This window comes from Oryctolagus cuniculus, chromosome 10 (assembly GCF_051225735.1).
Source record: "Oryctolagus cuniculus isolate XC-2025 breed Fujian yellow rabbit chromosome 10, ASM5122573v1, whole genome shotgun sequence".
Classification (NCBI taxonomy): Eukaryota; Metazoa; Chordata; class Mammalia; order Lagomorpha; family Leporidae; genus Oryctolagus; species Oryctolagus cuniculus.
This window is the reverse complement of record NC_142876.1, coordinates 115,945,938-115,959,093: the sequence shown is the minus strand read 5'-3', so window position 1 is coordinate 115,959,093 and position 13,156 is coordinate 115,945,938. Positions and strand designations below refer to the sequence as shown.

The following is a 13,156-nucleotide window of genomic DNA, read 5'->3' as shown; positions in this document are numbered from 1 at the left end:
TACATAGAAAATCAGGTACATTACATTAACAATGCACAATCTGAAACAGAAATTCAGACAACAATTCTATTTATAATACCATTACACAAAAAATAAAGCACTAATAAACCTAACTGAAGACTTGTACAGTGAAAATGGTACTGCATCACTGAAAGACATAAATAAATGGAAAAACAATGTTTTTATTAAATCAGAAGAGTTAATACTGTCAAGATGTCAATACTACCCAAAGCCATTTTCAGATTCAAAATCCTAATGATGTTTTTTGCAGAAATAGAACAATTCACCCTAAACTACATATGGAATCTCGAGAGACTCAAACAGCCAAAAATCCTGAAAGCCAATCATGGAAAAGAAGAGTAACCTAGAGTGCAGATTTCTGTCCTGCTGCCCGCCTTCCTACCCACCTTCCTGCCAACGTGCAGGGGACCCTCATCCACCGCGGAGACCAGGACGGAGTTCCTGGCTCCTGGCTTTGGCCTGGCCCACACCTGGCTGTTGTGGCCATTTGGGGAATGAAATAGCAGATGGAAGATCTCTTTCTTTCTGTCTGTCCCACTCTGTTAAGTAAGTAAATAAGTCTTTAATAAAAAACAAAAACCACCTCATTACAAAACAACAGCAATCAGAACACTGTGGTACTGGCATCCAAGCAGAACTATATACAGACCAACTAAGTAGAGTACAGAGCCCAAATCTTGAGGACATTATGCTAAGTAAAATACGACAGTCATAAAAAGTTAGGTTCTGTGTGACTCTACTTATAAACGTATCAAAAGCAGGCAAACTCATAAAAAGTAGCATAGTATGAGGAGAGGGAAGTGAGGCGTTGCTATTTAGTAAGTACAGTTTTAGTTTTGTAATCAAAAGTTGTGAAGCTACATTGCACAACGATGTAAACACACTTAATGTAATGAATTATAAACTTTTTTTAAAAGTGGAAAATTTTATCTTTTAATACTTGCTCATATACTGCAGGAAAAATTTATCTATTTTCTTTTGAAGAATTATTTAGTTAACTGAAAGGCAGCATGACAGAGACAGAGGCAGAAAAAGAGATCTAACCATGGTTTACTTCCCCAAACAGCCTCATCAGCCTGAGCTCAGCCAGGCCAAAGCCAGCAGTCAAGAATACTATCCACATCTCCCACATGGGAGAACAGCAGCCTCAGTACTTGGGCCATCTTCCATTGCTTTCACAGGCACATTATGGGAGAGCTAAATCAGAGGTGGAGCAGCTGGGACTTGGACTGGCACCGACAGGGCATTCCAGCACTGCAAGTGGAAGCCTAACCTGCTGTGCAAAAACATGAGCCCCTCAACTATAGCCTTAAAAATGGTTAAGATAGGAAATTTTACGTTGTATGGTTTTTACCAATATAAGAGAAAAAAATAAAGAAATAAATCCTTACATATATGTCAAATGATTGTCAACAGTGACAGCCAGACCATTTAACAGGGAAAGGATAGTTACTTCCACCAATGATGCTGGGGAAGCTGGATTTCCATCGTTACGCGCTGGGCAGGACCTGTCTCTCCAAAACTTGCACAGGACATTTAACCTCTGAAGTCCTGATGTTAGTGGTCAATGGACTGAGGGTAGAGACTTGACTGAGAGGATGCTCTGGGGGAGGTCTTTGGGTCCTTGGGGGCATACCCTCAGAGGACGCTTCTCAGGACAGCTTTGATTATTTGAGTTCAAATACTGCCTAGCTGTCCCAGGTCATCATGTAATCATTCCTCTAGACCAGGGGTGGGGAAGGTCCAGCCCATGGGTCACATAAAATCATTTGGAAATCATTTGGTCTGGCCCTGATCCAAGGTTCTTTCAGGCAGCACTCAAAATTCAATAAATCTATAGCAGGCTAATTTTTAAGCTGATAATTTTGTATACATGCAAATGATATCACAAATATCCAACTGGCCTAGGGCAGAAAAAAATTCTCCACCCCTGTTCTAGACACACCATGGCCAGGCTCCACCAGATACCAAGCCGTGGGCCTGCCTGATCCTGCCCTGTAACCTCCAAACTTTAAACTGAAATAAACCTTTTCCTCCCCAAGAAGCTCCTCTTGGCTATCTCAGTTAATAAAATAAAAAGTGGACTAATACACACACATACAAAAAGAATGAAATTGGCCCCATCCCTTATACAAATGGATCACAGAGAGCTAAACTTAAGAACTAAAACTAACAGCATAGGAGAAAGGTTTCTTGGCACTGGATATAGCCATAATTACTGGGACAAACCACCAAAAACATAGGCAACAAAACAAGTTAGATTTCATTAAAATTAAAAACTTTTTCTGTGACCATCATTTGGCAGGCAGTTAATCTGTCATTTGAAACGCCTGAATCCCATTTCAGAGTGCCTGGGTTCCAGTCCTGGTCCACCCTCCACTGCAGTTTCCTGCTACTGTGCACTCTGGGAGGCCGCAGGCGATGGCTGAAGTAGTTGCGTCCTTGCCACTCATGTGAGATCAGGAATGAGTTCTTGGCTCTTGGCTTTGACCTGGGCCACAACTGGCTATTCTAGGCATTTGCAGATGGGCAATCTCTGCCTGCCTTTCAAATAAATTAAATAAATAATAAAGAACAGGTTTTTTTTTTTTTTTAAATCTGTTTGTATATCAAAAGACACTATCAAGAGAATGAAAAGGCAACACACAGAATGGAAAAAAACATGCAAATCATATACATGGTACAGTATTAATATCCTGAATCTATAAACAGCTCCTACAACTCAGGGACCAAAAAAACCCAAAAACAATTAAAACACAATCTAACAACCCAATTAACCAATTAAAAAATGGACAAAGGACTTAAACACACATTTCCCAACTAATATATAGAAATGGCAAACCAGCATGTGAAAAGCTGCTCAACTCACACTAATCATTAGAGAAATACAATCAATACTAAGATGAAATACCACTTCACATTCATTAGGATGGCTATTATCAAAAAACCGTGAAAGGAAACAGAACAGAAAATAACAGCTGTTGAGGATCTGGAGAAATTGTGCACAAGCACACTGCTGGTAGAAATGTAAACTGGTGCATCTATTACAGAAAATACTATGGTGGTTTCTATATAGAATTACCCCAAGCTTCAACAATTCCACTTCTGAAATGCTGAAAGTATGGTTCTTCCTTCTTTCTCTTCCTTCTTCCCTCTCTCCCCTCTTTCCAGACTTATTTACTTGAAAGGCAAAGTTAACAGAAAGAGACAGAGATTCCACTGGTTCACTCCCCAAATGGCAGCAATGGCCCGGGATGGAATTCCAGTAGGGTCTCCCCCATGAATGACAGGGGCTCAAGTAATTGGACCATCTTCCGCTGCTGTCACAGGTGCATCAGTAGGGAGCCAGACAGGAAGTACAGCAACAGGACTCGAATCAGCACTTCTATGGTTGCCACTGTCTCAGGCAGCAACTTAATTCACTGTGCCACAAAGCCGGCCCCCAAAATATGGTTTCACATAGATATCTGTATACCCATGGTCACAACAGCATTAATCAGAGCAGTCAATTGGTGGAAGCAATCCAAATATTAACAAAGGAACAAATACACAAAATACGGTACATACTTACAATGATTACTACTCAGCCATAAAGAGTGAAGAAATTCTGGCACATGCTACAACAGGAATGAAACTTTAGGATATTATGCTAAATGAAATAAACCAGTCATAAAATGACAAATATTATGATTCTATTTATATGAGGTACAGAGAAAATGGGGGGCAATGGCAGTTAATGTTTAATGGGTACAGAGCTTCTGTTTGGAAAGATGAGCATGAGATGTATGATGACGATGGTCACAAAACACTGTGAATGCAGTCAATGCTACTGAACTGCACATGTGAAAACGGTTAAAGTGGGAATTTCTGTGTCATGTATTTTCCCACAGTTCAGGGGAAAAACCGCATTAAAGACTCTCAGTTCTTTACTGAGATGGCCACCTGGTCTGCCAGGTGTACTCTCTTTACTACCTCTTTTCATTAACTTGGCTAGCATGCTTCCTGCTATTCTGTTGCAGGTCTGAGTCCTGCACAAAGCAAAGAATCCCGAGCAGCTCATCTCTGGTAACATGCGGCCATCACAGAGGGACTAGAATGAGAGCAGCAAATAAAAGCCTTCGAGCTCCAGATGGTTTAAGGCAACGCTTCCAGCCTATCGTGTTGGATAATGTGACCAGTCCCCTGGACTGCACAAGACAATCTTATCTTAGAATACCTCTGAACACCAGACGACCAACGGCAAGAAAAGAATACCCACCCTTAAGCAGCTCTTTGCTCCTGTGTCAGCTATGAAGAAAATACAGAAGATGGATCTTCATGCATGTTATCTCCATAAGATTATTAGTGACTTCTCTTGAGGGGGGAAAAATTAAGGTAGTTAGGTAGATATGAACCAGTGTGTATAAGAGGCCAAAGAAAAAAAATGGAAATTTCTGAGCAAAGGAAGAAAGTCTTGGGAGCAGGCCTGTATTTACACAGCAAAAGTCCTGTCTGTATTCCATACCTTGTTGGATGGGTCTTTTGTGTGGCTGACTGAGGGAAGAAGGTGCAGGCATTGTGGTGTAGAGGGTAAAGCTACTGGCTGTGATGTCCCCATCCTATATTGGCACCTGTTCACGTCCTGGCTGCTCCATTTGTAATCCATTTCCCTGCCAGTAGCCTGGGAAAAGCAGCAGAAGATGGCCCCAGTGTTTTGACCCCTTCCACCCACGTCAGAGACTTGGGTGAAGCTCCTGGCCCCTGGTTGCGGCCTGACCCAGTGCTGGCCTTTAAGGCCATCTGGGGAGTAAACCAATAGATGGAAGATCTTTCTCTCTCTAGCTGTGACTTTCAAATACATAAATCCTTTTAAAAAAACAGAATGAAGGGAGAAATGTAGTAACAAACCAGCATTTACATATAAAATATCTTGCCATTATTTAATAACCTGGTTGTGTGGGTCCCAGCCCTCTCTGGGAGCAGCTTAAGGGAATGTCATCTGCCCTTCACCAAGGTGGCTACTACGGAGTTCTGGGAAGAATTTTACAAATTCCATAGCCAGAAAGCCCTGCACCCAACAATACCCCAGAAAGTGTGCCTGGGAGGAAGCAGAGAACCCATTCCCACATCCAGAGAAACTCTAGTCTGCAAGCACACTGGGCTCTCAGTTCTTTACCGAGATGCTCTCCTGGGCCGTCAGGTGTACTCTCTTCGTTACTCCTTTTTATTAAACTTGACAAGCATGCTAACTGCTACAAACAAAATGCACTACAAAACATAAAGATAATGTCTAAAGATAAAGAAAACAGCATAGTAAGCGAATTTTTGGAATCAGAAAGTCAAATACCAGAAGAAATTGTAGACAGAGAGAGACAGACACACACACACCCTTGAAGATATGGAAAGGGTGAGAAAGTTCAGGAGCCCGCAGGTTTCCGTTTTAAGACTAACCATTGGCCAAATGCTTTGACAAGAAAATGAGAACTTAAATGTCCGATTTGTCAAGAGAGCAGAATTAAACAAATTTAATCACAATGAATCGGGCATTACAGGGCACTGGAGACAGATAACCTGAGCAACGTCTCTGCTTTTCCTCCTTTGGAGCTGTGGCCTGGTAAACACTGAATCTTTGTTTAAGAATCAGTAGAGCTCTACGTTTCTAAACATTTCCTTAAATGGAAGCTTTGGTTTAAGTTTTCTACAATGAAGATAAAAGCCCGGGTGACAGAGAGGGATTGGTTCTAGAGTCTCCTCAGCCACGGCTCTCTGGGGGGCACGATGGCCCCTTAGCCCCAGCAATCAGGGAGAAGCACGACCAAGGCCTAGAAAGCCACCTCACTTCTACTGCTTGTGATCAGACATGCAAAAGGCTCCTGCAAGTTAACCCCCAGAGTTCTCCTGGCTCAATACATTTCATGAAGTCAAAAACGGGTTTTTTCTTTGGTAATGAGGAAACATGCAGTATGTGTATATTTATGTGTGTAATGTGTTTACTCTGAATTTCTTATTATAGTGGGAAATCTCAAATGCTCAAAAAGTACTTACGCCCCTTTAGGAAAATACATTCTTTCATATGTAGCCATACTTAGGTAGGATTCAAGTCAGCACTGCTAGGGTTACCAATTCTCATCTGTCTAATATTCCTTTTAAAAAACACTACCATATTGTTCTGTTTTAAAACAACTTTCACAGTCATTTCACAGTTGATGGACATTTGGGTTATATCCCCATCAACAATGTAAAAGTTTTCCAATTTCTCCACAACCTAATTCTTTTTTTCTGTTTTTTTTAATTTCAGTCATTTGGTGGGATGTGAAATGGTATCTCATTGTAGCTCTGAGAGAAAATTAATGAAACAGAAAACAGAAAAACAATAGAGAAATTGATGAAGTCAACTGATGAAGCTAGTTCTCTAAAAGATGAACAAACCATCAAACTTAAGCTTGACTGACCAAGGGGGAAAAAAAGGAAAGATTCAAAACACTAGAATCACAAATTGAAGAAATTACTACTGTTCTTTACAGAAGGAGCAGGGCCAGGATTTAAATCCAGGCAACTGGTGCCACGGTCTACACTCTTTACCATAAAGAGCTGAAAATATCTGAGCACCTTATAGGACATCAATATGTTAAACTGCACCATCCAACTTTTGTAGCTTAGTTGGTATTCAGGACTTACACCTGTCTATAGAGAATAAGGTTGATCTGGGGACTCTAGAGAAAATCGTCCATTATCTCATTGACTCTCATAATCCTATGGTAGATACTATTATTAGTCTCATTTTTGAGATGAAAGAAGCAAGGCACAGGAGATCACCCAGACAGCAAATGACAGGGCACACATTTAATCCCAATACCTGATCTCACGGCCCACAGTCTCCTTCTAGAGTCCCTTTCTATTTACTCCTTAGTGTGGTCCATCTCACGCTTAACCCCGTATGAACTGTAGGCTCTCTTACTCCTTTAGCCAACTTACTATTTTTTATGGTTATTATTTACAGTTTAAAGTTAAGATTAAGGATTCAAAGAACAACATTCACACTCATCCCTTTTAATAGCAGGAAATCTGGGAGATATTTTAAATTGGGAGATACCTTTGCATTCTAAATTGGAATACCTTCTATAATTTTGAGTCCCCCTAAAATGCACTTTTTGCCACTAAGTTAACACAGAATTCCACTACTTAAAGGAAGTAAGGGGGGGCTGGCACTGTGGTGCAGTGGGTTAATGCCCTGGTCTGAAGTGCTGGCATCCCATATGGGCACTGGTTCAAGACCTGGCTGCTCCACTTCCAATCCAGCTCTCTGCTATGGCCTGGGAAAGCAGAAGATGGCCCAAGTGCTTGGGCCCCTGCACCCATGTGGGAGACCTGGAAGAAACTCCTGGCTCCTGGCTTCGGATAGGCATAGCTCCAGCCATTGTGGCCAGTTGGGGAGTGAACTATCAGATGGAAGACCTCTCTCTTTCTCTGCCTCTCATTTCTCTGTGTAACTCTGACTTTCAAATAAATAAACAAATCTTTAAAAAAAAAAAAAAAAAAAGGAAGTAAGTAAGGTATTTCCAAGAAAATTCCAGCTGGTACATTTTTTGAATGTATACATAGGGCTCACATTACCTCTTTAGTCCCTCAAGAATTAATAATGGCTTTCCAGGGCAGCCATTTATATACTCATCTCCAAATCAGCCTCAACTAGAAACCCTACTAAATGCAAAATAACCATAAATATAGGAAAAGCAAAGAATGATTTTCAAGGTAATTATTCCTATCACAAACTAGCAGCAAAACATACATAGGTATTTTAACTCTAATTTTTTCATATTTCTGGCCTTTCATGTAACATTAAAAAGTCTGTGAAACAATTTTCTTTCATCTTCAGTTAATATCAATCATTATTCACTGTTGGGGGGGGGACGGGGGAGTGTAAACAGGTACACTGTTGCTTTTAAGTTAATGGCTGACCTAAAATCTGAATAAAAAAACTGCCCACTACTTTTACTGGCTTAACCCAATTTGCGTGTAGCTTTTGCTCAAAAAAAAAAAAAAGAATCCTTTCTTTGTCCATTTTTTTTTTGTCAAATTTGTAGCTTCGAGGTAGAAATATGATCCAAAAATGCAATTCAGAAACCTTCAAATGGTTCCTGCATTTCAAATGGTTCCTGGTTGCAGTATGAGTCATGGCTCACTAAAGGAGCTCTGAAGAAGTGAACACACCTGGGTGGGTATCTCAATTCTGCTAAAGTATGCCCCTGATCAATTACTTATGTCTGTCAGCCTTAGCTTCCTTATTGATAAAATGGGAATAATGACATAACAGACCTCAGAGACTTACTGTGAGGATGAGAGTCCCTGCAAAGGCAATGGCATGGAGTGAATACTCAAGGTGCATTACTAGTGATAACAGATTAACTACGCTTTTAAAGATCTGCACCTGACTACCTCCTTTACAACTTAGTTTCCTGCACATACCAAGATGTTGAATTCCTCAGTCCCTTTAGAAACCTTTAGGATTCTCCCCAGAATCTACAGTACAGTTACTTACCGGCGAGTCTGACAAACGCTTACTCATCACTTAAGGGGCACCTGCAGGATCACCTCCTTTACTGAGTTACGCTTCCCAACCTGTTTCATGATTACTCCCAACCAGGCCTTCCGACCTCTAAAGGAAGGACCCACAGCTCATTCACCTCTGCATTTCTCAGCAATACCTCGCAGATGGTCAAGGACTGTGACAGCAGTCAGGCCTTCTATCAGTCCACAGTATTAACAAAGTATCAAGTATGTGAGAAACTAAGAAGCTTAGAGTTAAGCTAAACTCACAACAAGAACCAGATTCCATCTGTTTTGGTTCAAGGTAAACTTTCAAGTCACTACATTTTATGCAGTTAAACCAATTAAGAAATGTTAGGAATAAATGTTGCTACTTTTATTTTTCTTCCATGTTGACATCTGCTTTAGATTTGGATCACATGCCCACTTCCTTGGGACTGTACTGAAACAACAGTGCACACTGGGTTTTTTTCTTTCCTTTCAAAAGCAAGGGTGCCAGCATAGGTGCCGGCAGCCCCTGTCACTCACCTCAGCCACCTGCTGGGTCCCCACTCTGTGATGAACCAGCCCCTCCATATTTGTAGCCATGGTGAAGCAAGATCATTAGAGAACCTGTTTGGAAAGATGCAGCAACTTCCATCAGGTGGGGGGAAACCAGGCTACTGGAAACTATCAGTAATTAAAACTTATCCTACTGTTTTGTGCAGATTTCACCTTCAACAGAAGACAGAGCCAGCAGGCCAGGCATAGCTGGACCTGCTGCACAAGTTTCCTCAATCACAGGTATACAATTAATTAATTACAATATTTAAATTTCGAAATATGACTTCTTCTGGTAAACACAGACAAAGATGAATTTGGAAAGGTAACTATCAGGTCACCTGAGTTCCAACAGTGTGGCTTACTTCTCAGGGAGGTGGGAATCCCATACACCTTTTTGTAAAGTTCCCTGTCACAGTGTGTTGAAGAAGGTGGTTATCTGAGAAAGGCGTGAGATCAACTCTGCATAGAGCGCTAGATTGCTATCATCAACTATACTTCTGTTACTAGTGGCAATGTGAGAAGTAAAACCCTACCCAGGTGCTAACACACCCACTGGAGGGTTGAAAGGCAAACACCATCATTAACAAAGAAAGGAACAAGGAGGCCGCATTATAACATGGTACCCATAAATGTATTTCAATTTTTAAAGTCCTCCAAAAAATTAGAAAACCAGGTAATTCAGCCTCTACTAATAAAAAAGAAAGTCCCATCTGATGCCATCGTTTGTGAGAACTGAGGAAGACTATCTCAGGACCGCAGAGTGCGGCAGTCACCGAGGGCAGGACACTGGAGGACAAGCACTGCTGTGGGCACACGACAGCCCGGGTGAGTATTTCCTAAATGCTTTCTGCTAACTCCACCACAAAGAACTGAGGATAAACCAGGTCTCCTATAGCTTTAACTTATGTACAAATTATTATGGACTACAGAGGTCCCACAGTTAAGAGAACAAAGCTCTAGAATCATCTATTTCCAGGATTAACATATAAAAATTACAAAGGACTACACAGTATGCAATATACTCAAACATTGGCACAGTTAATTTGTTTGCCCTTCCTTAATCACAAACTACACTACCACGCAATGCAATTTTATAGAATTTACAAAACACACTCTGCAAAGTTCCAAACTGAAGTATTACCCAGCACTGATGTCTGTGGAGCTTTCTAACTCCCTGGTAACCGACAAGTATAAAAAACCTGGCTCTTGCCTTCAAGGAGTCAAAACTTTGTAAGAACAGGTGCCACTGGGGCTGGCATTGTTCCATATGGGCACTGGTCAAATCCTGGCTACTGCATTTCCAATCCATCTCTCTGCTAATATGCCTGGGAAAGCAGAAGATGGGCCAAGTACTTGGAAGATCCTCCTGGCTTTGGCTTGGCCCAGCCCTAGCCCCAGCCCCAGCCACTGCAGCCATTTGGGGAGTGAACCAGATGGAAGACCTCTGTCTCTCCCCCTTCTCTCTCTCTGTAACTCTGCCTTTCAAATAAATAAAATGAATGTTTAAAAATTAAAAACAAAATAGGTGCTACAGCAACCATCACATGGCACTGGGCCACCCAAACAAGGGATTCATTTTCACATATGGTTAGGCTTGAAACTGTGGAGTAATGTTTTTGGTTATATATTCCTTCAATAAATAGAACTTTTAACTTTCATTTCAAAAGGAGAAAACAGAAACATTTTGGAATCTGTCTTTGCTACAGATTAGTTCAAACTAGTAAGATGGAGGGGGAAAAAGCGAAACTTCAAATGTGCCAGAAAAGTCAACTCACTTGTTAAAAACACTATTACTGCATGTGAAAAGTCTCATGTTTTAACATTCTTCCTCAAAACTGAAGAAAAATTCTCTAGAAATCAGATATATAGCCAATAGGTATTATATTACTAAGGACTAAAATCTGAACATGTAGTTCCAACTAATAATTTAATCACTTTATGGCATTACCAGCATTTGTGCTTTTTTTTTTTTTCGGACAGGCAGAGTTAGACAGTGAGAGAGAGAGAAAGGTCTTCCTTCCGTTGGTTCATCCCCCAAAATGGCCGCTAAGGGAGCAACCAGGACTAGATCTCGGTGCCCATATGGGATGCCGGCGCGCAGGCGGAGGACAAACCAAGTGAGCCACGGCGCCGGCCCCTGTGCTGCTGTTATTAACGGCAGTCTTAGACAAGGAACGTTGTCAGGAGGGGCTGGCTTTGTGGTGCCACAGGTCAAGCGGCTGCCAACAATGCATTCCATATTGGAGCGCTGGTTCCAGTCCTGGCTGCTCTGCTTCCAATCTAGCTAGCTCCAAGTTAATAAGCCTAGGAAGGCAGTGGAAGATAGCCTACATGCTCGAGCCCCTGGTACCTACACAGAAACCTGGATGGAGTTCCTTGCTCCTGGCTTTGGCCTGGCACACCCTCAGCTGTTGCAGCCATTTGGGGAGTGAACCAGCAGATGGAAGATCTCTTCCTATCACTGCCTTTCAAATAAATAAATCAGAAAAAAGAAATAATGTTAATATTATTGAATATTTTAGAAATAATAAAGTATTGGAAAGGCTAACCTTTCTATTGGGTTTCCTTAAAAGAGCTGGCTTGATCCTACAAATTTTGAGTTGACATGGATTTTATAGATGGTCACTTGTTTATGGAGGCTTAATAACTCAAAAAATTTTCTGTAATGATTCAATTTAGCACTAAATTTTCAGCTTCAGATAGGGGATGAAGTCCCAAGAAATTGTAACAACTGGTAATGGTGAGGTTAGGTATTAGGTCACAGCAAGTGTATCCTAATTCCTTTTTTTTTTTTTTAAAAGATTTATTTTATTTTATTTGAAAGGCAGAGTTAGAGAGAAGACAGAGAGAGATTGATCTTCCCTCTGCTGGTTCACTACTCCCCAAATGGCTGCAATGGTGGGGACTGGGCCAGGCCAAAGCCAGAAGCCAGGAACTCCACCTGGGTCTCTAACGTGGGTCTAGGGGCCCAATTACTTGAGCCATCGTTTGCTGCTTTCCCCAGGTGCAGTATCAGGGAGCTGATTGGAACTGGAGCAGGTGGGTCCCAAGTCAGCACCTGTACAGGATGCCAGAGCTGTAGGCAGCAGTTCCACCCACCGCACCACAGAGCCAGCCCCAATAGGAATTCTTTGATTATATAAGTTATAAATAACTTCTCTCACTTTGTGGTTCCTCTATTAACTTTCTTTACAGTCTTCTGAGGAACAGAAATCCTTAAATTTAATAATGTTGACTTATTAATAGTTTATTTTACAGTTATATTTTTGTTTTATTTATGAAAATCCTATCCTACCATAAGTTTTTTTTTTTTTTTTTTTTTTAAGCGATGTATTTATTTGAAAGGCGACTGACAGAGGAAAAGACAGAAATACAGGAGATGGTTCAACTGCTGGTTCACTCCCCTGATGGCTGTGGCTGGGCCAATCTGAAGCCAGTAGTCAGGAATTCCCACTTGGGTCGGAGCCCCAGCACTGCTTTCTCAGGTGCATCAGCAGAGAGCTGGATAAGAATCAGAGTAGCCAGGACCCCACCCAGTGCTCCAACACAGGATGCTGGCATTGCAGGCAGTAGCTTAACCCCACTGTACCCCAACAGAGTTACCTATGCTAAGGTTTTAATTTTAATAATTCTACATATTTTCCTGTAAATGTTTAGCTGTGTAAATCCTCACACTTAAGTCACTGATCTATCTGCAACTGATTCTTGAGTTTGATAAGGAGTAAGGATCCAACTACTGTTTTCCTATGAACAACCCATTTTCCAGCACTATTCAGTGAATGATCTATCCGTTTCCCCACCGACACGGCACGTCTTCAGTTTCCCTACACATGTGGATAGTAAGTCTAGGTTCTCTTTCTGTCACCACCATTTTGTTATCACTAAGCTTTAGCTCTGACTTGCTCTTGGGCAGGACAAATGCCCCCCACCTGGTTCTCCCACAACAACTTCCTGGACCATCTCAAGCGCCTTTCTTTACACACTTGAATTCTTACAGTTCTGGATCTCACTGTTGGTTTTCTGCCTCCAAAGCAGCTTCAGGCATCATCAACAGCAGCTTTGGAAG

General features: G+C 41.4%; 1 protein-coding gene across 20 annotated transcripts in view; it reads right to left on the bottom strand.

The window, feature by feature from the left end:
- The window catches only part of NR2C2 (nuclear receptor subfamily 2 group C member 2), an 82,113-nt gene that overhangs the window by 55,755 nt on the left and 13,202 nt on the right, over positions 1-13,156 (bottom strand). For 5 of the 20 annotated variants that reach the window (XM_070051049.2, XM_051852562.3, XM_089306602.1 and 2 more), the window contains exons 1-2: positions 13,086-13,139; positions 9,076-9,159 (exon numbers count right to left, since the gene is read on the bottom strand). The exons of 5 other annotated variants lie outside the window; for them this stretch is intronic. Coding sequence is in view for 5 of the 15 variants with exons in the window: in XM_051852567.3 (XP_051708527.1) it covers positions 9,076-9,135 (60 nt within the window). In the remaining 10 variants the exon portion in view is untranslated. Of the gene's footprint in view, positions 1-4,279; positions 4,375-8,329; positions 8,351-8,539; positions 8,678-9,075; positions 9,160-13,019; positions 13,039-13,085; positions 13,143-13,156 lie in introns of those variants that run through there. 10 more of the 20 variants (XM_089306600.1, XM_070051047.2, XM_051852567.3 and 7 more) reach the window with 7 other exon arrangements.